The 26662-nt window shown below is 39.7% G+C and overlaps 1 protein-coding gene across 1 annotated transcript in view; it reads right to left on the bottom strand.

Moving 5' to 3' along the window:
- Positions 1–26375, bottom strand: part of CEP152 (centrosomal protein 152) — a 91266-nt gene extending 64891 nt beyond the window's left edge. The window contains exons 1-8 of the mRNA XM_008143243.3: positions 26277–26375; positions 20645–20738; positions 9321–9424; positions 9024–9096; positions 8664–8942; positions 7201–7366; positions 4172–4312; positions 2513–2652 (exon numbers count right to left, since the gene is read on the bottom strand). Of these exons, the coding sequence (XP_008141465.2) occupies positions 2513–2652; positions 4172–4312; positions 7201–7366; positions 8664–8942; positions 9024–9096; positions 9321–9424; positions 20645–20731 (990 nt within the window). The 5' untranslated portion in view covers positions 20732–20738; positions 26277–26375. The remainder of the gene's footprint in view (positions 1–2512; positions 2653–4171; positions 4313–7200; positions 7367–8663; positions 8943–9023; positions 9097–9320; positions 9425–20644; positions 20739–26276) is intronic.
- Between the last annotated feature and the right edge of the window lie 287 nt (positions 26376–26662).

The raw sequence follows: 26662 nt of genomic DNA, 5'->3' as shown, positions 1-26662 counted from the left end.
CTGCAGATTACTGGAGGAAGGGACTGAACAAAGGGAAGATGGGCACATGGGCAGTGAAGTTGGGGTGACCTAGGGAAGGTGCCATCAGTCAAACCTGGGAACAGAAATCACTGGACAAAGGAGGCAGAGCTACTGCAAGCTCGCAAAAATTTGGGAATACATAATCCCCAGAGCTCTCTGTCTTGGCTCTTGGCTCTCTGGTCCCTTTGGCTTTGCTCCTGCCCATGTTCCCTCCATAGCCATGTGGCCCTGGGGACCCCATATGCAATGGACTGCTGGACTGCAGCTGGGAACACAAACTAAACTGGTTTAATGCTGGCCTGGACACTGCTCCAACATGGGATGAAAACTCTGGGCAATGGCTTTAATTCTAGCCCTACTGAAGTCACAGCTACACTTCTTCTATGACGGGACAGAGGGAAATGGGACCTTGGAAACTCAGGGGTGTAACCCCACAGAAATAAAGCTTTCTACAATATCTCAGCTTCCCATGAGGACCTCCGGAAATTCTTATTCCAGTGGCACCCCAAGAAGCCCACTTCCCTCAGCAACTGGTGGGGATGAGATCTCCCTACCGCTAATACCATAGAGCCTCCAAAAAGCAACACAGCCCTAGTCACACCTTACTTTTAGCCCCGTGAAACCCATGTCAGACGTCGGACCTCTGGAACTGTAAGATAATAATTTGTGTTGTTTTAAACCACTATGTTTTTGGTATTCTGTTATAACAGCAATAGGAAACCAAACACCTGGTGATCCTGTTAGGTTTTTTTATTTTATTCTCGTATTTATGCTACTTTATTTCTGATAAATGCAATTTCTAATTCAGAAGATTACAAAGTTATAACCTTTTACTACATAAAAAGAAATTCAACTTTTTAATCTAATAACTTTATCAGTTTTCAAAACTTTTTAAATACAAATAACCTACTGCAATATTGTGATTTCTAAGAAATATATATTTGGTCATTCAAATGACCAAGGTATTTGGTCCTCATCTGCAATCCCTGGCTCACAGCTCCCAAAACCCTGGCATTTCCTAAGTATTGAGAGTGATAAAATGTCTCTTGTTGCGTGAATGAGGTTGACTTTTCACCTGAGGATGGGGCTGGGTGTGCTGGAACTTTCAGTCCCATCCCCTGACATCCAAGGTGGGGAGAGGGGCTAGAGGTTGAATTAATCGTAGGTGGCTGATTTTAATCAACCATGCGAGGCAATGAAATCTCCATAAAAACCCAATCAGATAGGGTTCTCAGAGCTTCTGGGGTGGTGGACATGTGGAGATGCAGGGAGGGTGTACTCAAGAGGGCACGAAAGCTCCATGTCCTTTTCCCATACCCTGCTCCATGCCTCTCTTCCCCTGGCTGTTCCTGAGTTATATATCCTTTTATAATAAACCAACTAGAGGCCTGGTGCACAAAAATTCGTGCACGAGGTGGCGGGGGTCCCTCAGCCTGGTCTGCACCCTCTCAGAGTCTGGGAGCCCTTGGGGGATATCCAACTGATGGCTTAGGCCCGCTCTTTATAGGGAGTGGGCCTAAGCCGCAGTCTGGCCTCCCCCTGTAGGAAGCAACTAGCGGGCCAATTGGGCAGCCAGCCCCACTCCTCAATTGCCCCTCTGCTGCCACCGCCCCCCGATCGCCATCCCCTCTCTCTGCCCGCTGGAACCTGCCTTGGCTGGCCTGGCGCCGCCCGCTCACCAGCCCCGCCCCCTGCCGACCAGTCGTTCTGCAGTTCGGTCGATTTGCATATTAGGCTTTTATTATATAGGATGCTCTAGTAAGTAAAATGTTTTTCTGAGCTCTGTGAGCCTCTCTAGACAATTAACGGGATCCAAAGAGGGGGTCGAGGGAACCACTGATTTACAGCCAGACAGTCAGAAGTACAGGTAACAACCTCGGATTAAAACTGGTATCTAAAGTTGGTGCAGACAGTGTCAGAATTGATGAATTCCTGGATGCCCAGCTTGTGTCTGAGAATTGCTTGGTATTTGTTTGGGGAGGAAAGCAGGGGAGACTTGGGAAAAGAAAACCTGTGAGCAGGGGCTTAGTAATCAAATAGCAGTGTGCTGTGGAAAGTTTTGTCCATGTACAAGTATCTAAAACAATAAACAGACTTGAATGTGAGAGTTAGAGAAGAGACAGGCAAGGGAAAGACATAATCAGAACTATACTTTAGAAAGATTAACCACATGGCCATAAGAAAGAATTTGGAGAAGGGATAAAAGAATAGAGACTCGTAAGAGACTTTTGCAATAGATAAAATCCCAAATTCAGGACTTGTGAACAGAAATGAGGAGACTCAACAGAATGTAGCAGATGAAGGGGAACAGAGAAGCTGGGGTTTCTTCCTGATGTCTGACGTATAGATGGCTGGGTGGATGGGAGCACCATGCCTCCAGAGTAAGGAAAAGAATAGCAGGCTTATGGTGGAAGAAAGTATAAACTAAATTTAGTCCTACCATACCAAAAGTTAAGTAACTAAATTTTTCATCAATAGTTAAAATATTTACCTGTTCTTCCTTGACTTTTAATGCCTGTATTTGGGTCTCCAGTGCTTTGATTTGTGCTTCAAGCTGTATCTCTCTTTCTTTTCCATTCTGAAAGAGTTTCTGTGATTCTCGAAGGCTGAGGGCCAAACCATCCTTCTCATCTAGGACATTAAAAATGTTTACAGGAATAATATGTTACTGTGAAGGGACCCCAATTGTCACAATCTCTATCAAATATCAGACCTATATCATATATAAAAGTTGTTGCATTCAATTTAATTCAGATAATGAACTTTAGCTGATTTAGAGAAAACCAGAAAAGTTCCAAAAAAGAATGCCTGAGTGACACCAAAAAAATTTAGAGAACCAGAACCTCTTCCTTCAAAAATCTGATTGTATTCCTTTGGGGACCGAAAGATTTCCTAACAATTACGTCAGCTTCTATTTATTTGAGAAGCTACACAGATGTGACCAAACCGTTAATCACAAAAGAAATCTGAGGGCCCAGCCAGCATGGCTCAGTGGTTGAGAATCAACCTATAAACCAGAAGGTCATGGTTCGATTCCCAGTGTGGGGCATGCAGGAGGCAGCCTATCGATGATTCTCTCTCATCACTGATGTTTCTCTCTCTCTCTCCATCTCCCTTCCTCTCTGAAATTAATTAAAAAAATTTTTTGAAAAGGAATCTGAAGACGAATTACATTTTATACATACTTGCAATGAACTCTTAAATTCACCTAATCTGAAATTCTTCCCACATACTTTATATGATAGCCTACAAATTCTTCTCTCAAAATAAAATTTATGATCACTACAGAAAGATACCTTTATCACTATCAATTAAGTTTGAAATGAGCTGGAGTGCAGTCACAAAATTATTCTATAAATGAAAATTTCAACATGGACCAAAACTACAGAAAGCACGAAGAGTAAGCAATTAGAATTTGAATCTGTATTTACTCTGTGTGCTTCTCCCATGTGTGGCTCCATTTTCTCCTTGGCACACCTGAAGGAGTTCAGGGTCACTGTCTCTTCCTTGGATTAAAACATGATGCTAATTTGTAGGCTCAGAAAATATCTTGCAAACTAATCACAAGTCTCACTGGGTATTGTAACACTTCATCCAAGATAAATTCATCAACAAATTTTTAGGACAGAATGCTATCAGCATAGTTAAATAATGTTCACTTATTCTAATAGCCTAACAGAAAGAAGAGGAGGAAGAAGTGAGAGAAAATGAGGACCTCAAAAGAGTATGCTCTGGAGAGAAGTGATCCAAAGAAAGGTGTCAAAGTCCTGGGTTCTGATTCATTCTGACTGACTCACTATGATCCCTCTGACCAAATCCGTCAACTCACTAAGCTTCATATTTAAAATGAGGATCCTGGAGATAAGACATCTAAGCTCTAGCATACCTCATAAATGACAGCTGTCATCTTTTTTTTTTTTTTTAAATATATTTTAATGATTTTTTACAGAGAGGAAGGGAGAGGGATAGAGAGTTAGAAACATCGATGAGAGAGAAACATCGATCAGCTGCCTCCTGCACACTCCCGCTAGGGATGTGCCCGCAACCAACGTACATGCCCTTGACCGGAATCGAACCTGGGACCTTTCAGTCCGCAGGCCGACGCTCTATCCACTGAGCCAAACCGGTTTTGGCACAGCTGTCATCTTACCTTTGATTATCAGAAGCTGGTGATTCAGATACCTGATTTGACGCTCACTTTCATTTAATTTTTCAACTAGATTGTCCAGGTGTCTCTCTTTTGCTTTGTTAAGAACCTGAAGTTGAATGATCTGCATATTTTCTGCAGAACCTGATTTGGAATGAAAGATAATTTATTAGATAAAAGCATACCAAAATATAAATCTGTGGTCATTTAGGGCAGTGTTTCCCCAAACTGTGGGTACTACTCATCAGAGTATCATGAAAACAATTCGGTGAACTGCGGCTAGCATTTCTTAAAGAAACAAAAAATATAGACTATAATAGAGTCCATATGACTCTATAGAGTCCATATGAGTCCATATGCATATCAGAGTCCATCATGTAGTACAAATGAGTACTATTTTGTGATTTTGCAGAACGTATGTTTTAGTTACATACACTTATTTATCTAGATAAGTATTGTAGACCCCATCACAATGTACAAAATGTACTTCTTACTGTGCTCACTGACAGAAAAGTTTGAAATGTCACTAGTTTATAGAGTATAACCCTTCATCACTACCATTTTGGCTAATTAAAAATAAATATATACGAATGTGAACGAAAATGTGTCAGGCTATGCAATAAACCTGACAAGCTCAGGGGAACATATGGCAGGCTGACAAGCTCTGTGACCAAAAGTAACCACACAGATGATCTGGTCCCATCTTAACCGGGCAGGTCACGGTGGGTGGTCACATCCGGGGTCTATGGCATCATTGGCAGAGGCCAATCTTTACCTTAAGGAAACCCTGCCCATTGTTCTGATACAGGGCTTTCAAATAACAAAGTAATTTTCTTTTCCTACCCCTCAAAGGCACAAGACCATAAAACCCCTTACTGCTATCTTGTTCTCTCCATAGGCCATCTCTATGTGCTGTAAATTTAACTACCCCTTACCCACCAAGGTAAAAATAGGTGTTTCTCCATTTTGCCTCTTATCCAATGCTAGAGTTTTTCCTGCTATGTTTTCTCCCAACCCCTTAACCTACCAGCACTGGATTTCATCCACCTCCCTTACATCTTCTCCTTTGATTCTAATGCATAAAATAAGTTGCAAAGCTGCCATTCTCGGAGCGTATGTTCCCCAGCAGTGCCATCAGTTGGCTCAAATAAACTCATAAAAATTCTCTACAGGTTTGGACGTTTCTTACATTGACACAAATTTCAATAGCATAGAGTTCTATGATCTCATAAAATTGAAAATTAAGTACATCAGCTTCTATTAAACCATTTTTTAAAAAAAATTTCTAGATATCCTCCTCAAAATATTTTATTATAAGCAGGAGTGGGGATTACATAGTATTCATGTTTATGCTGGCACAAAACTGCTGAATTAATAAATGAATAGATTAATAAAGGATTTTGAGGACTTCTTTCACAAGTGATTAAAGTCACATTAAGGGAGCACTTAAAAATGATTGCGGGAGCTGGCGGCTGGGGGGAGGGAGGGAGGCGGGGATTCACAGGAGGATAATGCTTAAACTACATAATGATGAATGCATTTTCTACTAGACCACTGCTCCTACTTGCTAGAAAACAAAGCAGGCCTCTTTTAAAAAAGAGATATGGTTAACCGCCCCCCCCCTCCCGCAAAAAAAACCCAAAAATCTGAAGATTGAAAACTTTGTTAGAAGTTAAATTTCTCTCGGCCTTAGAGGAGGGCCAGCCCAGGAGTAAACACAGTGTACAAGCCACACCTCTCTCCAAGGTCATCTCTTTAAACTACTGTTTCTAGGAGGCCGTAATCACTAAATCTGGCACTGCCATTAAGTTACTCAGTTAACTTCCAAAAGTCAAATTTAGGTACCTGTGTAACTGATGTAAACAAAAAATAAATCAACTTGACAAAATGCAGATTAAGAAAATGATAAAAGGTTATATATGCAGAACGACCAACTGACCATGGGAACTGAAGCAATCTACACCTCAGACCCCTGTGGTGGTGCTTATGGACACACCCCCAAACCAGTTCTGCCACTCACTGTCCACTTCCTCATCTCTTCAGGCCACAGTAGCATAAACAAAGAGAGGCCACCCCCAAGTTTGCTTTGACTCCTCGAGGGCCTGTGAGTCTGGAGCCTGAGCCTCCTTGGAGCTAGAGCCTGAAGGCTAGCTTTCTCTTTGGCTGCAGCCCAGGAAACCTACAATATCCAACATGACTCCCTCCCCATGCCGCCCGTTTCTTAAATGTAAGACAAGCAAACAAAAAACTTGCTGTCACACCCTAGAATCACTATGGTTCTTCAACATGCACAACAATTACCTTTTTCACATGCCCAAGAGGAGACAATGCAAGTTGGATATATGACAACACTAATTCAGGTCAGTCTAAGTAAAGGTTTTGATCTTTGGTTTTGGGTGTTTTATCTCCTCAAAATGCTCTCATAGCTACTTTTCTCATTTTCATATTTATACATATACAATCCAAAAAAATTTTTGGTAAGTGCCACATGACTAAACCTGAGATAGGAGTCCAGTTTCAATTCTGAACATAAAGTAATTTATATCAGAGTTGTCTAATTATTACATTTAAATTCTAAAAATCAAAAGGAAAAATTAAGATGATAATGGCTGATTTACTAAATTACATTTCTATATAACAAAAAATCTAGAATAAAGGGAAAACTATATTTCATTTTCCAAATTAGACTTCAGTTAGAAAAATATAAAACTAGTGAAAAATCTGAACCAACTACAATGACTCAAATGTACAGTTGAGAAAATTTTACTTTTGTTTTTATTATGGAAAATTTCAAATATATAAGAAGGTAGAAAAAAAGAGCACAATGAATCCCATCACCATATTATTTGAAGTAAATCCTAGACTTCATATCAGTTTATTCATAAATACTTCAGCTATATCTCCAACAATAAGGGTTCTTTTAAAAAACCAACCACAATTCAATCACCATATTTAAAAGAGAAATAATTCTTGAACATGCTTAACGTGTTTAAAATTCTCCAATCATTAAAAAATATAAACACGATACATACTTTCGTTAGCTCCTAAGAATTGTTGTTGCAGGCCTTCAAATGTGTCACCTCCTGCTATCTCCTGGGTTGGTGAGTCGCTGTGCTGAGCAGGAGACTGGTAAGGTTTATATACCACTGTATATGGTTCCAACACTTGACAACTGGGAGCTTGTGGTGTACCAAATTGCTATTATAAGATAATAAATGAAATTGACCATTAGGATTTGGCCTTTTCCTCAAAAATTACCTGAATCATCTTAATTTTGTTACAAAACTTAATTGTGGTACAATTAAAATTTTATACAGACATCTTTGCTTTAAAATAACTTATTGTTATTTAACACTGTTTACTGAAAGTCTGTGAAATATAATTTCTCACATCTTAATTGGACTTTTGAGCTTATAATGGGCCAATCCCATAAATAACACTCGAGAATTCTATCAAGACTGTACAGAAATATTTAAGAATGATTTAGATGATGCCAACATCCTGGGAACACAAAAATACACATATCCAAGAACATGTTATACAATGCCTCATATGTAATATTCAGTAACTTTTGTGTAATGAATACTATTCTACAGAGACAGAAGAGAAAATGACCACTTTAAAAGAAAAGAAAAAAACCATCCTGTCATTGGGGGACACAGAATAGTTACTGGCAAAATGAGGCATTCATTATCATTAAGAAAGTCTAAGAAACAGCTAACTGTATCCTAAGGTCTTACTTCATTAAACTCTGACAGGGTTAAGTAAAAAAAAAAAAAAAAAATTAATAAAAAAGAGTGTTTCTTTCCTTAACATTCATCCCATCTACTGCCATTATTATCACAAAACAGGTATCAGCTTTGAAGTGTTTGACCTAAAATGTGTTATAAGCGTGGTGAACTAGAAAATCATGTTAATTAAATAAGTAGATTTACTGCTTTAAAACTGTATCAGCCTTGGCCAGGTAGCTCAGTTGGTTAGAGCATCATCCCAATATGACAAGGTTGTGGGTTCAATCCCCGGTCAGGGCACACACAAGAATCAACCAATAAATGCATAAATAAGTGGAATAACAAATTGATGTCTTTCTCTCTTTCTCTCTCCATTCCTCTCTCTAAAATCAATAAATTAAAAAAATAAAAAGCTGTATCAAGATACCTGAACACAGCTTCTCACTAAAGCACAGTGAAGTGGTAGAAGCCTGAAACCACAGTAAATGAGGAATGTTATTCTTTGACAAACTTAATTCTTAATGTTTAATTAACTGTCTCCATAAATTCTCTGTGATGTTTTAAAATTCTGACTTAAAATCATGATTTCATTAGATTGTAAACAGAAACCAGCATGACTAATTCAGCATGAGCCTGAATAAATGCACTCTCAGAATTGTTTATACTTATTATAAATCTTATCATTGTACTTATATACATTCCTTAAACAGACACGTGTGTGGGCACATATAAGCAAATTCTTAAAAGTCAAGTTCTTATAATACCTGAAAATGATTCCTTTGAGGATCTGAAAATTTAATTACATTGGCTGGCTGATTATTAAATTCCTGCTTCTGACCATTGGTAAATGGCCTGAAGTCTTCAGGAAGGTGATATAAATCAGTCTGTTCATATTTACTCGGAGAACTGTAAGCCCTTCTGCCTTCATCGCCACCTTCTTCGGGATGGTACCCAGGATGCTGCTCTTCAGTCTTACTTGGATTCTCTTCCCAGCCATTGCCGATTTTCTCTCCCATATATATATCCCGAATCTCATTATAGTCCTATTAGATAACAAGAGTAAGACAAAAGCACTAAGATCTAGTCCCACCCTTATCAATATCATTATCACACCAGATACTCACATTTGCACTTTTAGATTTAGGCAGCACCGGATGGTCATTCCAGTTCATCTCCAATTGCTCAGAAGGATGAGGTCTTGAGAAAAATCAACACTTTCGATTTAGAGCCTATCATTTATTTGGACGCAGCTATCACAAAGAACCCCAAGATTTTAACATGTTTTCCCTCCAACCTTCACCTACAGGCTTAAGAATTAGTCCACAATTTTATAATCACATACATTATTATAACCTGCAGAGAATCAAAAGATGGACACTTACAGAATGTAATACACATGTGAAAATGATTCGCGCCCTTACCGTCCCTCTGTGTCGTCCTCACTGCAGTCCGAAGAGGGGAGCTCGGGGGAGGACAGGTCGTCATCCAGCATATCATGAGGCAGGTCTGTGAGTAACTGCTGCAACTGAGACAGGAGAGTTGGCGTCAATAGCACACTGACTTAGAACAAGATGCCAAACCAAAGCTGCCCTGGAACGAGGAATCAACTGTAGAAGTCAAAGAAGTTTCTAATTTCTACATTTAATAATGTCATCAATTCCACACCAGTTACTTTCACCATTTCACTTGGGGAAAGGGGAATAGATCAGTTCAGGATTTATATTAGAAGGCTTTATTTTTTTCTACCAAGGTCTTAGATTTAAACACACATAACATTGCATTAGAAATTAAAAACTTCTTTCTGGAAATACAGCACGTCGTAATAATGGTACAGTCACTGTATTATGTTATTGCAGGGTAGATGTGAGTCTCAGAATCCTGTTCTACCAGAAACCAGGCCTTGGGGACTTGATAACCAGACTTCCTGCAGGAAATCTGAACTGCCAGACTGGCTTTGCCCAGGTGGTGAGAACGGCAGAAAAAGAAGCAGGTGGCCTCGAAGCCCTTATTAAAAGCTCTAAAAATGTGACAGAAACCTCCTAGGGAGTGATTAATTAGTAGACAGCCATCTAATTCCAGTGATGAAAAGATATGCAATATGCAACTGTTGAGTGAAAAGAGACGTAAGATTCAGTTTTCCACAGCTCGCACTCTCAAAAGCATAACTCGAAAACTAACAATAAACGCATTTGACTTTGATCTCCAATTTTTTTCTAGAAAACTCTTATCTTTAGCATTCTCACTATAAAAACTAGGCATAGAATAAATTCATTTAAGTTTCCAGATAAACTGTGATAAAGAGATGAATGGTCTAATCTGTTGAATTTTAGTATCTATCAGTAAATGTTTTTCCTCAAATCCCAATACATTATCAAATCCCAAAATAACTGTAACAGATTCAAATACTATATTTCTAAATAGTTAAAAGACTGTTTATAATGCCTTCTCTTTCAAATTAAACACCAGTTAAATAAAAAAGTTGACTGAGGCCCTCCACAGAACATAAATCAATCCCATAAAATTATGCAATGAATAAAATTTAAAGATATTAAATACTCTGTGTAAAACCCTGGAGGAAGAAAATGAAACATTTCTTAGCCTATTAGATTTTTCCCACTTTATCATTAAAATAAAAAATAAAATGTAGTTATAAAACATATCTAAGAATTACATTTGTAATAAAAATGTTCATAAACAAAATACATATGGTAAAAGTTAAATAAAAATATTTTAAGAAAGGTCTGAAAGGTCTGCTCCAATTGTTAACTTAGTTTTGGTGAAATCAAACTTGGGAATGGAAAATAGGTGTGTGAGGTGGGAAGGGGGTATACTTCCTCACTCCCTTATATATTTCTAATATTCACTGGATAACTTTTAAAATAAAGATTTTCTCAATTCATTTGGTTCTTTACAAATATTCTTTATATTAGAGAAAAATATTCTATTCAATGACAAGTTATCTTCATCTCAAAATTTATTTGACACTAATATAAATAAGTCAGGCCTTGATTTACTGGCCACCTGCTCGTGCAAGGTAATTGAAAAATCATTTTGAGAGTTAGCCATATCAGAGTTGATCCAAAGATATAAAGAATAAGAAACATAAAAGAGACAATACTAAAAATGAAAACAGAACATATCAAAATATTAGTATATTACCTGTGAGCCTCAAGTGAAAAATTAAGTGATTTTACAAACACAAAATTTACTAAGAAGAAAAAAAAACATCTATGAGGTCTTTTAAAATAGTCTAACCTGTTATGGCTATAATTATGTATCACTGCTTTAAGGAAAAAGACTATGCCCACACATTATACAGGGGGGAAAATAACAAATATTTTATACTTACATCAAGTAAGGACTCCTGTACAGAAAGAATACTTTCTTCTAAATCTTCAGTGAGGTTCAAGAACATAGCCTTATAATTCAGGGGAAGTTTGACAGGGACATCTGAACAGTACATTTTCCCCTCACAAAGATAGAAAAAGCTATGCAATAATTAAGCAGCTCTTGTAACTTTCTTTATGACACCACAGGTGTAACTGAAAAGGCATTAACAAAATTGGTATCTATAAAGGAAATTTAATTGAGTATAAGCAATAAGTTCTGTATGTTTCTGGATCCATAAGTAAACTTAACAATCAGCAAAATCATCCCTGCAGTATTTAATGCCTTATAAACTATGTTTTTATATATGCTAACATTTGAAATCATTTCCTTCACCTTCAAAAACGTTCTCCATAAAGTTCTTTGGTATAGCTGGGCCACATTCCCTTGACTTCCATAACTTTCAGGCCAGAGAGAAGATAAATGAGGTGAGTCCTCGTTCAGGAACAAAAGCCCACCCCCAAGGCTTCCATTTTCCCAGGATCAAAGTGTACCCTTCTTCTTACCAGGTGGCCCCAGGCCAGATATAGGCAGTGCCTGACATTGGCTTACATGAGAGCCCCACCCCAAGAGACCCCAGAACCAACACACCTGGTGGCCAGCTTCAGACCACACCAGAGCACCACCCGATTAGTGCCACAAATGACGTACCCAAAGGGGGGACTCAGTGGGCACCAGAACCTCACTAAAGCAAATCCACAACAGCTTGTCCACTACAATCACTGCCAGTCCTCACAGACAGCCAGCCTAAGCGTCAATCCTATTCACTGATGTGCCAACAGCAATCAAGGCTCAACTACAAGAGGAGGGCACACACAACTGACTCAGGGAAAACCCTAGAGCACTCAGCTCAGGTAAATAGGGAGATTGCACCACTGCTACATAAGGCGACTCTGCCAAGACAGAGAGATGTAGTAGCTCTACCTAATAAACACAAACATAGGGAGACAGCCAAAATGAGACAAAAAGCATGTACCAAGTAAAAGAACAGAACAAAACTTAAAAAACAAAAACAAAAAAAATGGAGGCAAGCAATCTACCAGATGCAGAGTTTAAAACACTGGTTGTAAGGATGTTCAATGAGCTTAGGGGAAGAATAGATTATCTCAGTGAAAACTTTAACAAAGAGATAGGGAATAAAAAATAACCAGTCAGAAATGAAGAATAAAATAACTGAAATGAAGACTACATTACGTGGAGTCAACATCAGATTACATGAAGCAGAGGATCAATTCCATGATTTGGAAGACTAGGTAGCAGAAAAGACTCAATCGGAACAAACAAACAAACAAAAAAGAATTAAAAAAAAAAAAGAGGATAGTTTAAGGAACCTCTAGGACAACATCAAATAACAACAATCACATAATGGGGGTACCAAAAGGAGAAGAGATAGAGCTAGGGATTGAAAATCTATTTGAAGAAAAAATGATGGAAATCTTCCCTAACCTGGCAAAGGAAATAGACATACAAGTCCAGGAAGCAGAGAGAGTCACAAACAAGATGAACCTGATGAGGCCCACCCCAAGACACAGCATAATTAAAATCCCAAAGTTTAGAAACAAAGAGAAAATCTTAAAAGCAGCAAGAAAAAAAGCAGTTGTTACCTATAAGGAAGCTCCCATAAAACTGATTTCTCAATAGAAACTTTGCAGGCTAGAAGGGATCAGCATGAAATATTCAAAGTGATGAGAAGCGGAGGACTTAAACCAAGATTACTCTACCCAGCAAGGTTATCATTTAGAGATAAAGAACTTCCCAGACAAGAAAAGCCTGAAGGAATTTATCACTGCCAAACCAGTAGTACAAGAATTGTTAAAGAAGAGGAAGAAAAAAATATATATATATATATGAATAAGAAAATAATGCAGAAAAAAAAATTCTCACTGACCCTAATAAAAGCAGTGGATAAAAGCAGTGGATCAACCAACAATAAAGCTAGGTTAAAAGGCAAAAGTAGGAAGATCATGTGTAATTACAACAGTAAATCAAGGGATACATATACACAAATACACACACACACAAAAGAAGTAAAAAATAATGACAAAAACATAAACATGGAGGGAGTGGAAAAAATGGTAGTGATTTTAGAATGTGTTCGAACTTGAGCAGACATCAACTTAAAATAGACTACTATATACATAGCATGGTATATATGCAGCACATTGTAACCACAAACCAAAAATCTACAAAAGATATACAAGAAATAAAGAGAAAGGAATTCAAAAACAAGACTACAGAAAGTCATCAACAAATAAGAGAAGAGAACAAGAGATTAAGAAATGAGCAAAGAACTATAAAACCAATCAAAAACTATTAATAAAATGGCAATAACTATATATCTATCAATAATTACTTTAAATGCAAATGGATTAAATACTCCAATAAAAGGATGAATGGATAAAGACATGGTACATATATACAATGGAATATTACTCAATCATAATAGATAATGAAATCTTACCATTTGCCAAGACATGAGGGTATTATGCTAAGTGAAATAAGTCAAAGACAAATACCATATGATTTCACTTATATGTGGAATCTAAAGAACAAAATAAGCAAACAAAACAAAAACGAACTTATAGATACAGAGAACAGACTGATGGTTGCCAGAGGGGAGAATGTTTGGGGGACTGGGTGAAAAAGGTGAAGGAATTAAGAAGTACAAATTGGCCCAGCCAGCATGGTTAAGCATCGACCTATGAACTAGGAGGTCACAGTTCCATTCCTGGTCAGGGCACATGCCCCGGTTTTGGGCTCGATCCCCAGTGTGGGCATGCAGGAGGCAGCCAATCAATGATTCTCTCTCATTATTGATGTTTCTATCTCTCTTCTCCTCCCCCTTCCTCTCTGAAATCAATAAAAAATTTTTTTTTAAAGTACAAATTTTTGGCAGTTACAAAATAGTCATTGGGATGTAAAGTACAGTATATGGAATATAGTCAATATTTACATATGCTGTCAGCTGGGTGTAAGACTTATTGGGGAGAGGGGATCACTTCATAAGTTATATAAATGTCTAACCACTAAGTTGTACAGCTGAAACCAATAAATATTGGAAGTCAACTGTAATTGAAAAAACTGAAAGAAAAAAAAAAAAAAAACGTTTTTTTAGGTGTGTGCTCTCCTCATATTCACTGTCAAATGGATTTTGCTTTTGGTCATGGAACCTTGTGCCATAAAATGTAGAATTACCAGATCAACTTATGCATGTTAACCAAATTGAAAATTTTAGAAACTATAAAGATCAACCCAGTACCAAATAGATTCAAGGGCAAAGATAACAATCCTTATAAACGACAAGATTTAATTCCACTCATTACTTTCAAATACATCAAATTACTTTTTGGCAGAAAAATGCAATCTTCTCGGTGGGATATGACTGTGAATCAGCTGAGTTTAGTAATTAAAGAGTTACCTTCCCTAGAAAAGAAGATAATTTGCTATTGCGAAGGCTTCTATTGAAGTGCATTCTAAACCATTCCATACACCTCTCTCCCTTTACTACTTCATACTGTTCCTTCCTTTAAAAGAGGGCATTTTACTCAAAGAACTTCAGAAAAAAGAAAAAAAAAAACTTTACAATAACCCAATGTAGAACACCAACAAGCCTACGTGTAGGGTGAATGTAAAACGGAGAACACATAAACCTTTTGTTAGGATTTTGAACTTAAATTAACTAAGCAGACAGTATTCAGAGCCTATGATCCTCGATATTCATGAAAGCAAGACTTCTCAGCTTACAAACTGTACGATACATCTTCTCCCCAGAGCAAAGCAGCAAATGGACTGCCAACACTCGTGTGCCTTGTGAACAGTTGCCTCATAAGTATGCTGTAAAGATTCTGATCGTTTAGAGGATAAATTATTAAATAATACTTTTATGGATATACGCACTAAGCAGAATCTTCATTCTAACCTAAGAGCCAAGTTAAAAACATCTTTGAAAAGGCCCTCTATGGGCTTGATAACAAGCCAAATAACTTGGCAGCTAAAACTTTAGTTGACAAATTACATTCTGTGCAGGATACCAAAAACAAAACAAACAAACAAACAAAAAAAACCCATTCCATGAGTTGAACTAAATTTTATAATGTTAGTGGGGAAGACTTTGTCTAGGTTGCCACATCTCTGAAAAAGAAAAATGGCAACATGAGACAAATACCGGCCGCACTACAGACCACACGTAATAGACAGAACTTTAGGCCTGGAAGGAGCACAGGAGCGCCTCCAAGCCAAACCTCTCCTAACAGTCAGCAAGCCAAGGCCCAGAGGAGGTACGGGCAGGCCCAGGAAAAGAGGATTACAGCCCCAGAGCCGACTCCATTTACTGACCCTCTCCATTTCCACACCTACTTTCTTCTACAGGACATTTAGTCATCACTGGGAGACACTTACTTCTACCTGTTGGTAGACAAACTGCAGGCTGCCAGAGTCCAATGTGTTTGTTCCCATTGCAACCATCCTTGAAAAAACACCCATATGTTATGGGAAACAGTCAAAGGCCCAATCAGGATTAAAGTATAAGAAGTTGCTTAAAAAATATATCAGAAAAGGATGAATACTCAACCATTTGTTTCTTTGATTTTCTTGGGTGATGACAAGAAATTTCCACTAAATAGGTCAAATAATATAAAATGTAAACAAATAGTAGCTTTACAACTCCCTCTACTGGGGACAAAATATCAAAATGCTTCTATAATTATATCAAATCAGGCAGTTAAAAGGAAAAAAAAAAAGTAGAAGAAAGGCTATACAATGGAAACCTTATCTCTAAAATGCACAATTCCAAGCTCAATTGAGCTTTTGTATCCTATTAGAGGAGTACCAATGGAAAAACCAAAAGAGCCTCAAATCGGAATTGCCAGGTGCAAGTTTCTGTTGGCCATCTGCTACTTAAACCACCGGCCTTTCTACTCAAGGTTGTTTTCCAGGTTTCAAATATTTCATCACTAAATGAACCAACATCAGCAAATATTATCTGGATATCACAGATTACTAAGGACTGCTGCCCCAAACCACCAGCTCCAAAATACGTACATACATACATCATTTTATTATCAAGAACCAAGCAATGATCACAGAGCTGTTTCTGGTGACACTGCATAAAGTACCTGTATTTGAGCAAACGGGAGACCCCGAATGACAATCTACCTTAAGCCAGGGCTTTCCCAATAACTCTGAAGTTTATAGCAACTATTCCTATCACAATATCAACTATATTTCTCTAATATGAAATCCCAAAGTAGAGGGACGTTAGGTGAAAAATATTTTGTAAAATCACAGTGTCACATTAAAAATGAGTTAATGAAAGAACTTTTCAATTCCTCTTCTCTGGGCCAGCTTTTCCAGTAAAATTTCGCCTAACATGTTTTGGATGAGGTCTACTTAGTAGCAAGAAAGAGAACTGTATCAGGAGTTCTCAAATGGTACAGCAAGAAAGTAATGAGCTCCAATAAGTTGTCAGGAATGTGAGTGAGATGACTATTGACTGACATAACACCATGGCTCCATGGTGTCATCGCCCCCACTCACCTGCACCCTAATCTGTTCTGTTTACTGGGTAGGAGATGGAGTTTCAGGTGAAACACTGGGTGAGGCTCTGGGTTATGCATTTATCTGCCAGAGGGCCCACAGTAGCCAAACATTTACCAATATACCAGTTAGAATGTAACAATTTAGAAACAATTACACTGCCTTTTCTGCAAAATTCTTAGAGCTTAAAAAAAAAAATGGGTCTATTCATGGTGGGCTGTGACTTGAGATTCCACTGGTCTAAGTGTTCTCTGAATATTAAATCACTTTACTGAATCCTTTGTTTTTCTGAAGATTAAATGCATTTTCTCCATTTGCTCTTCAAAGCAAACAATGGAGGGAATAAAAACGGAAAAGGCAAGTTCATGATCGTAGAGCTGCTAAATAGGAGGGCACGGAGGTTAGAATTTGACTCTGGTTTACTCAGTGACTTAAGGGAAAGTGTGGACAAAATCCCAACTGACCCCAGAGCTCCAAAATTAAAACTCAACTTGGTAAAGCATCTTGTATTAGCAACTGACCAAAACCAGGATTATTCTGCCAAGAGAGGATCTCAAAATCCTTAGCAAGGTAGACTCTGAGTCAGATATGGCCTACAGCACATCCTCACCGACACAGGCATTCCGCCCACACAAGTGAACTGAATACAAAGGGATTCACTAAGAGAGAAAGCCATCTGCCTTAGCCCACTGCTAACACTCAGAACCCAGCCAGCAATCCCACAACTACCAACCAGGCAGGCAAGAAAAGACCACTGCTAACATCTACCTGTTCTGCTACCGCAGGGTCAGGGAGTGAGGAGGTTCGAAAGGCTTTTGGATATGCAAACAACTTAGGTCTGATCAGTCAACTTCTCGTTTTAACTTGCAGTGACAAAATGTATATATGGCTGGATTTTTATGAATAATTCTGAAGTTTGTTGCTGAAAATCTTAAAGTCTCTATCCAATGGAAACCTTATCCACTGTACTTCTTACCTTGAAGCAATTTTTGAAAAAGGTAAAACCACTTTTTATTAACATGAAACACTTTTTATTAACACGAACCATAATCATCATGTCAGAGTCACATCATCTATATGTTATTTTCTTCCACTCTGCTAGAAACACTCATTCGCAGATACTTTACCTCGAAAGGGCTTCTTTGCTTCTGGAAATTCCCTACCCCAGCACATCATCTATCAAGAAATGATTCCACCCTAGCAGGTGTGGCTCAGTTGGTTGGCATCGTCCCATGCACCAAGAGGTCACAGATTCCCAGTGAGGGCACATGGCCTGATTGTGGGCCCCATCCCCAGTAGGGGGCATAGCGGAGACAGCCCATCCATGTTTCTCTCTCTCCCTCTCCCTTCCTCTCTCTAAAATCAATAAAAACTTATTTTTTTAAAAAGAAGTTATCCTAATGGCTATTTTGTATATTATCTAGAATTAATTGATTCCTTAACTAATACCAGTACCCCTTTAAAACTTTCATCACACAATACACTTAGCAGTAAATTTTCTCCAATACCCTATCCATCTCTCTACTACTATCTTTTCTGATGAAAAATCCCCTGTCAGTTTATTTTTTCCTCTTCTCTAAAGTCAACTATAGTAATTACTTAAACTGATCCTCTCAAGAATCCCAGTAGCCATTGGGGTCATGAAAACCTCATGCTGTGAGTTCACAAAGCAACAGAAAATCCCCATCCCTGTCCTTGCCACACTGCTGTGAAGGACCCTGTCAAAATCCAAACACCCTGGCCAGGGTCACAAAGCCTAGTCCCTCAGAGACCTGGCAGAGAATTTATAAGAGCGAAGCTGGCAGGTCCAAGAGCGGAGCTCATGTCTGTGTGAGAGGTGGGGACCGTGGCCGGCGGGAAGGGAGAGCCACCGTTCAGCTCCAGCCCCCCTGCCACATGTGCAGACACAGGCCGCATGTGGCCAGGGCTTAGGACGTCTCAAGACAAACCAGAAAATCTGAACTGTTATATGAAAATTCCCTATCTTTAAATATAGACTCAATATTTTAAAAATACCATACAACCAAATAATACATGTCTATGGACAAAACCCACTGAGCTGGCAGTTTTGTATCTCTGCCCCTAACTGTACTGCCAACCACAAGGGCAACTGACCCCATTCCTTGCTTCCTGTCAACACTGATGGGCCACTTAGAAAAGTGCCATGTCAAGCATAGACTCAATGCAGAAGAAACCTGCTATCACAGTCAATCAAGAATTCTGACTCAAACTAAAAACAATTCCAACAAGTAAGTTGACTTGCACCAACTGCTACTATCACTATTGCCACCATTTACTACGTGCCAAGAATTCTATTAAGCACTATATATATAAAATCTCCTCCCCATACTCCTTTTCTCCTTTAGTCTATTCACCACACAGCATTTACATAGATCGTTCAAAAATATGGTCAGATATCACTTCCTTGCTTAAAATTCTCCACTGGCTTCCCATTGCTCCTAGAATAAACTACAAACGTCTCACCATGACATACTGAGATCTGGCCCAGCCCACCTCTTTGCCCCATCTCCACCACTCAGCCCTTGCTCACACAATCCCAACAGCTGTTTGGCAGACACACAGGGTCTCTTTCCGACTTCTGGGCTTTATACTCATTGATGTCTTGGCCTGGAATATTTTTTTAATATATTTTTATTGATTTCAAAAAGGAAGGAAGAGGGAAAGAGATAGAAACATCAATGATGAGAGAGAACCATTGATTGGCTGCCTCCTGCAAGCTCCACGCTGGGAATCGAGCCCGCAACCCGGGCATGTGCCCCTAACCGGAATCGAACCCGGGACCCCTCAGTCCGCAGGCCGACACTCTATTCACTGAGTCAAACCAGCTAGGGCAGCCTGGGATATTTTTCCTCAGGCTTCTGCAAGGCTGCTCCTTCTCATAAGTCAAGCCTCTGTTCAAACATTTCCTCCTCCCCAGTTCCCTGTCAGTTGCTTTATATAACCCTATTTTGTTCCCCTATCATTTATCAGTGCTAAATTATCACTCACTCAAATTACTTCATTCATTTGTTTTCTTATAAATGGTCTGCCCTCCACTAAGAAGTAAGCTAAGGACCTTGCCACACTTGGTCAACGCAATGTTCCAAGCAGCTAGATTCTAGGCCTCTGCCTCCAAAGCCAGCCACTGCCTCCTAAACCAGTGATGGCGAACCTATGACACGGGTGTCAGCACTGACACGCGTAGCCATTTCTGATGACACGTGGCATGCCGAGGATGAAACATTGGCTGCTCCTGAGGATGAAACATTTGTGAAATAATGTTTTTTTCCTCAAAGTGACACACTCCCCGAGTTATGCTCAGTTTTTTGGCGAAGTTTGACACACCAAGCTCAAAAGGTTGCCCATCACTGTCCTAAATGAAACAGCCTAGAGCAGGCGTCCTCAAACTACGCCCCGCGGGCCACATGCGGGTGTTTTTGCCGTTTTGTCTTTTTTACTTCAAAATAAGATATGTGCAATGTGCATAGGAATTTGTTCACAGTTTTTTTTCAAACTATAGTCCGGCCCTCCAACGGTCTGAGGAACAGTGAACTGGCCCCCTGTTTAAAAAGTGTGAGGACCCCTATCCTAAATGAAACAGCCTAGAGAATCCAACCATTCTCGAGCGGCATCATGCAAGGTTGTGTTCTATTCTCGTCTCAAAATAGGAAGCCTTCCACTCATCCACCTTTAGTCCAAGTATTGACCAGGTTTCAGGGAGGATTACAAACTCCTTCAACATGACACACAAGGACATCATTTTGATGAGGAAATAAAACTGTTTACGATTGGGTTCGGAGTCTTTTTTTCCTGAGCAACTCACCTCTTTCTCCCTTTCATAATCTTCGTTGTCGTAGTCTTCATCTTCGTTTTGTGTCTGCAGTGCCACACTACCAAAGTCCAGTGACATGGTCCTCCTGCGGGACGAGAAAGATGTCTGGTTTCTAAATACCCCAAAACTCTCGCCAGACCAAACCATACAGAAGATGCCGTACACAAAAAGACATCTGCAACTCACGTGTGACCAATGGTTAGTATTCCCAATGTAAAGGGAGTTCCTACAAATCAATTGTGATTCACAGAAAATAGCGGTATGACAGCAATTCGCAGGGGAAAAAATGCAAAAATGTGATAAACTGATGACTAGACCTTTCCAGTGTTCTGAAAAATGTAACTTAAAACAATAAGACTTCATAACCCATGGACACAGACAATAGTGTGGTGAAGGCCTGGGGCAGAGGGGCAGGTGCAGGCTAGAAGGGGTCAATGGGGATAAAAGGGGACATATGTAATACTTCCAACAATAAAGACTTTTTTTAAAAGTAAGATGTTAGTTTACACAAAATAATAATAATAATAATAAACTAGAAATGTCCCAAAACATAAAAATCTTAAGAACATGCTCAAAGTTTCTAATTGGACGTATTCGGTATGGCACAGGCAGTACCCTCCGCAACTGGCTCCCTCCTTTGAATGTCACAAATCCAAAGTTCATGTTTTACACAAATGAGCCACTAACCCCTGAGTTAATCATTGGAACCCAAAAACCATTTTCGATCGGGTGGACTCCATACTGCACACAGAACTAAACTATAAGTGGTTAATGTCCTGCTCTTAAACCTGATAAAACCAGGTTCCAGGGGAAAAAAATACTCCAGAAAAACAGAAGTGGAGGCTGTGAAGTGGTACCACTGTGGAGTTCCCCTTCCAAAGGCAACAGCCGGGGCTCCCCGGAGAATGGTAACCGCAGTGGCAGACGCAGCAGCAGGAAATGGGTTTTCAAGCACTTGCGCCGAAAAAGCTGCCGATGATTTGAATTATACTTTGGGATCCTGACGCTACACAGAAACGACCCGGATTTTCAAAGCTCTGAACAATCCTGACAGAAAAGGAGGCGGGCGCCATCAATTACCCTGCTACTGCCCTCCACGCGGGCCCTCCCGTGTGCCAGTGAAAGGCACTTTGATGTGAGCCTGAGCCACAGCTCATTCGCTACACTGTTCAGGCTCTAAAATGTCATTAAGCTGGAAGTGAAATAAGAAACATGGACCCAGCCATCCAGAAGCATGTTGCCATAAAGAACTCAACTCCTTCGTGTGAACAGTTGAGAGCTATGATCACAAACTTTTATATAAGCCAACAGCTCTAAAGGAAAAGATATCCCACTTCATCAGATCTGAGGCCCCCCTGGATGGTATGGCACAGTTCCATTTGTACCACCAAGAGAAAGATGTGGCCAATTAAGTTATGGCACATCATTAATTTTAAAATGCAGCCTGACTTTGTAGATGGTAAAAATGTGCACTTTAAAGTAGGAGAAATGTGGGATTACAGGTCAACACAAACAGGATTTTCAATGCTGAAATCCCCATTTGTCCAGTTTTTGTTTTTGCAAGGTCTGAGTTATGCTTCTTGGCCCAACTCTAATTGGCAGTCCACCTTTTCTATCCCTCCCTCCTGGACCCCTACACCCTGCCCATCACTTTCAACTCTACAGACTCACACTCCTTGCATCAGCTGTAAACGTGCCAAGCCTCTGCTGACTGGGCCTGCCCTGCTCCTTGCTGCTCCTGTGCCCGGGCTGAGAGGAGGAGGGGACATGTGTTCTCTTTCACCGAGAGGGAAAACATCTACGCTTGGGGAGCCTAAACCCTGTCTCCCCCCAGCAGCTACAACACGGGTGGGGAACCTTTTTTCTGCCAAGCACCATTTGGATATTTGTAACATCCAAAATTGTCAACTTAAAAAACTAGCCTGCTGTTTGGTCAAACACTTAACTCACCCCTAATGCCTTGCCAGAACCAAATGATTTCACGGGCCTTATACGGCCCATGGGCCAGACATTCCCCACCCCTGAGCTACAAGTCTATAGCAGAGCTGAAATGGAGAGGGGGAAACATACAAGCTCACATCCACGGTTTTCTTCACTGCTGCTTGTGAACATCAAGCCTACACAATCTATAGATAAAGAAAATACTAGGCCGTTTAAATCCTGGCTCCATAAAAGAAATGAGATTAAGCTAGACCTTAAAGACGTCCCGAAAGTCTCCAGGCATAAATAATCTTTCCTGCTTTTGATTCTTAGTCACCTCTTCCTGAATTTTATCATTAAAGCCAGACGGTGGCATTTGGGTTAATTTCTTCTTTATTAGGTAAAAGAAGGGGAGGTGTTCTTTCACTAACATGCCAGTAATGTGTTGAACATTGAAAAAAAAAAAAAAAAAGATTTATAGGAGCCTACTTTTTTCTCAGATAGCGAATAATGAATTCTATAAGGTATTTTCATTTTTTAATTATTTATTGAATTTAGAGAGAGAGGAAGGAAGCAACAAACATTCATTTGTTACTTCTTGGATGTGCCCTGCCAGGCATTCAAACTCCGCAACCCTGGCGTATGGGGACGTCACTTTAGTCAACTGACCTACCCAGCCAGGGCTGGTATTTTGATTTTTAAGTTAAGAGAATGTAAAAGATCAAAGCACATCTTTTTTTAAATTACATTTTAAATTCAAACCATCTCATTAAAGAAGAAATGTGAAAATATCTGAAAAGGCCAAAACCTCTCTCCATTGCAGAAGAAAAGATACAAACAAGTTTTCCTTCTGAAAAGTGAAATACCAGAGAACTATTATAGGCATAAAGGGGAATTTGATAAACTAACTGTGGTTAAGAAAAAAAAAGACTAAAAAGATAATTAGTATTTTAATTAAAATTTAAAATAAAAGCCAATGTTCTCTTCAACTTATTAACCTCTACTAATTACCATTGCTATCAGAGACTTTACTATAATATTCAGAACAATAAAAGAGCCTGCTTTAGAAAAAGAATTAGCAAGATAATAAACCCAGAAGCCATAAAGGAAAAACTTGACAGAAATTAACCACACAAAAAGTTTTGTATAAAGCAAAAGATAACATTAACAAGTTAAAAATTATGCAGGGAAAAATACATCACTAAAAATGTCAAAAGATAAAATAATAATAATAATGAGAAAAAATATTTGCAAAATACATGACAAAGTCCCAATATACAGTTCTCACACAAAAATTGAGGAGAAAAAAAACACAAAACAATTTAAAAATAGGCAACTGACATGACAATTCTTTTTTTTTTTTTTTGGTTTTTTTTTTTTTGGTTAACCTTCACCTAAGGACATTTTTTCCACTAAGAGAGAGAAACACATCCATGTGAGAAAGACACATCCATCAATTGGTTGCTTCCCACGGGGTAGGGAATGAACCTGCAACCCAGGTACGTGCCCTTGACTGGGAATCGAACCTGAAACCCTTCAGTATTCGGGCCTAAACTCTACCAATGAGCAACACCAGCCAGGGCTAGTAAATGTACTCTAGAATAAATCTGGCAATACTATGCCACTAATAAAAATTAAATATTTCTATATTTATTGATTGATCATTTAAAAATCAAGAGGCAGAATATGTGTCCAGTATGCTTTTTTAATAGCAAGCTAGTTAATACTTTCTTCCAGCTAGATCACTTTTCTGAACCTATTATCAAGACTATGGTGAGCCCTTTCTTACACTCAAATTAGCAGGGCTCGGCCTCAGTACTCATTTTGTTGTCCCCAGTTATGTTGTCTTTGCTCTCCTTGCAATGAGAAGGAAGACCAATGGGGGTTTAGTTAGACAAAACATTAAGCTAAACTAAAACATTTTGTTGTTGCCTCATTTAAGAGTCTACAAGCATTCTGAAGGCAGAAATTAAATGTATCTACCCTACCCTTTGGACATGGTAGGCACACAGGGAGTCCTGGTTGAATGAATATAATGCATTCATGTTACCCTATATGGATTCATTATTTCGATAAAACTTTACTGAACACCTACTGGGTGCCAGGTTATATCCTAGATATATCCAAGACATAGTACCAGACGTGAGAAGCTAACAGTTCCTTAGGGAAACAATGATATTAATTAATAGTTACAATGATACATTGTCATAAATTTTATAATAGAGAAAAGTAACAGTAAATATTAACTTTGAGAAGAAAAAAAGGCTGAGGGACGTTTCACAGAACGACTTCTAATCAGAAATAGATGTTCAAGGACACAATATGGCTGGAAGTGAAGAATGAGGACACTCATTCAGACAACCTGGGCTCAAACCTGGCTCTTCCACTTACAAGATGCCCAACTTTGAGCAAAGTGTTTCCATTTCTCCCTTAGTAAAATGAGGACAAAAGTAGTACCTACCTCCAAGATTGGTAATAAGGCTTCACAAGATAATGCATATTAAGTGCTTAGTACTGTGTAGCAACCAATACATTTTAGTTATTATTATGACATTAATGCTGAATAAGAGTCGGCCAGCTACAAAAGAGGTTAAAGGAACAGAGAGCATTCAGAATATTTGAGAAAAGGTAAACGTTTAGCCTGTGGGAAACTTTTATATAACGCAACCCCTTCTGAGATAAAAATGCCCTCTCTATCCTGTTCCCCCGTGAATTAATCACTCTTTTTCCACTTTTGGTCTATATTTCTTATGCTTTTCTTATGGCTTCAATTCCAGCCATAAGAAAATTCCAAGGCAATTAACTTGAATGCATTCACATATATAGGGAGTGCATATATATATTGTCACATATGGTGAAAGGATACCACGAAATTCAGCTTAAATCACACTATAAGTTCACGACTATAAGATAGAAAACGTTAGGTGCCACAAAAGGGGTTTATAAGAGCTCTGAGAGCTAGTAAATTCTACTTATTTGCTTACATGCCTGCTTCTCTTCTAGAATGGAAATAGCCGGAGCACACTAGCCTGTTTTAGACTTGCAATATCAGGTTTAGGAGGTCTATTCATTCATTCAACCATTTACCAAGCACTGCTCAAGATTACAAAACTTAACAGGACTTGGTGGAAGAAAATAAAACATATAAACAAAGGATGACAATAATCTGTGATCAGTGCTAATGACAGCAGCTTAGACAACTCAAGTCAGGGATCCCAGAGGATGCAGCGAGTAAGCAAGTACCCACGGGCTGAACGAATGAATTAATCAAAGGCCTTACCCAGGAGCTGCGTCTGGCGTCAGCTATGGCACAGCAAGCAGGTTCCGGTAGACAGAAGCTGCACAGAGCCCAGGATGCCGGGGATGGCGGGCTCTGCCTGCCAGCGTCACATGCACTCGGTCAACACACGAGTATAGACCACCCACTGTGAGCCAGGCGCGGCGCCAGGGTGACCACGGAGGGGGTCCCCAGTGGAGAGGCTCAGGGTTACCCCAGCAGCCTACGAGAAGAGGGCCTCCCCGAGTTCACAGCTCAGCAGGATGACACTTCAAAGTCAAAGGCTGAGCTCCCGCAGGGCAATGCACCTCCGCGGGATTTGGGGAGGGGGCGGGTCAGCCCTCCCGGAAGCCTCCGCCAGAATCCGGAGGATCCCGCACCTCCTCTAACTGTACCCCCCAAGCCCGGAGGCTAAGCGAAACTCACCGGAGGCCGCGGATGCTGTCACCGCGGGGAAACTCTAGCCCCAGCTAAAGTCCAACTTCTAGCAAAGCCCCAGAGCCCGGCTCCAATCTGCTAGCTCCTTCCTAGTCACAACCGAACTCGGAGTCCTGATGTTATTGAGGAACAGCTGCCTCCTTCAATCGCCCACTGGAGGCTCCCCTGGTGGGCGGGGCCATGCCGGGGTGGGGCGGGACGTGGAAGCGAAAGTCTCCGCCTTGCTCAAGGTTGGTTGAGAAGTCCGCCTGCAGTTGCACAAGTAAGGCTGTTTAAAAGCGGGCGCCAGACGTGGCGGGAAAGCGCCTCCTGTGCGCCCATTGGTGGGTTCGTGAGCCAATTACAAAAGAGTTGATTCTGGAGAGGGAAGGTTT

Source organism: Eptesicus fuscus, chromosome 5 (genome assembly GCF_027574615.1).
Source record: "Eptesicus fuscus isolate TK198812 chromosome 5, DD_ASM_mEF_20220401, whole genome shotgun sequence".
Lineage (NCBI taxonomy): Eukaryota > Metazoa > Chordata > Mammalia > Chiroptera > Vespertilionidae > Eptesicus > Eptesicus fuscus.
The sequence above is the reverse complement of the archived record's forward strand: the minus strand, read 5'-3'. Positions and strand labels throughout refer to the sequence as shown.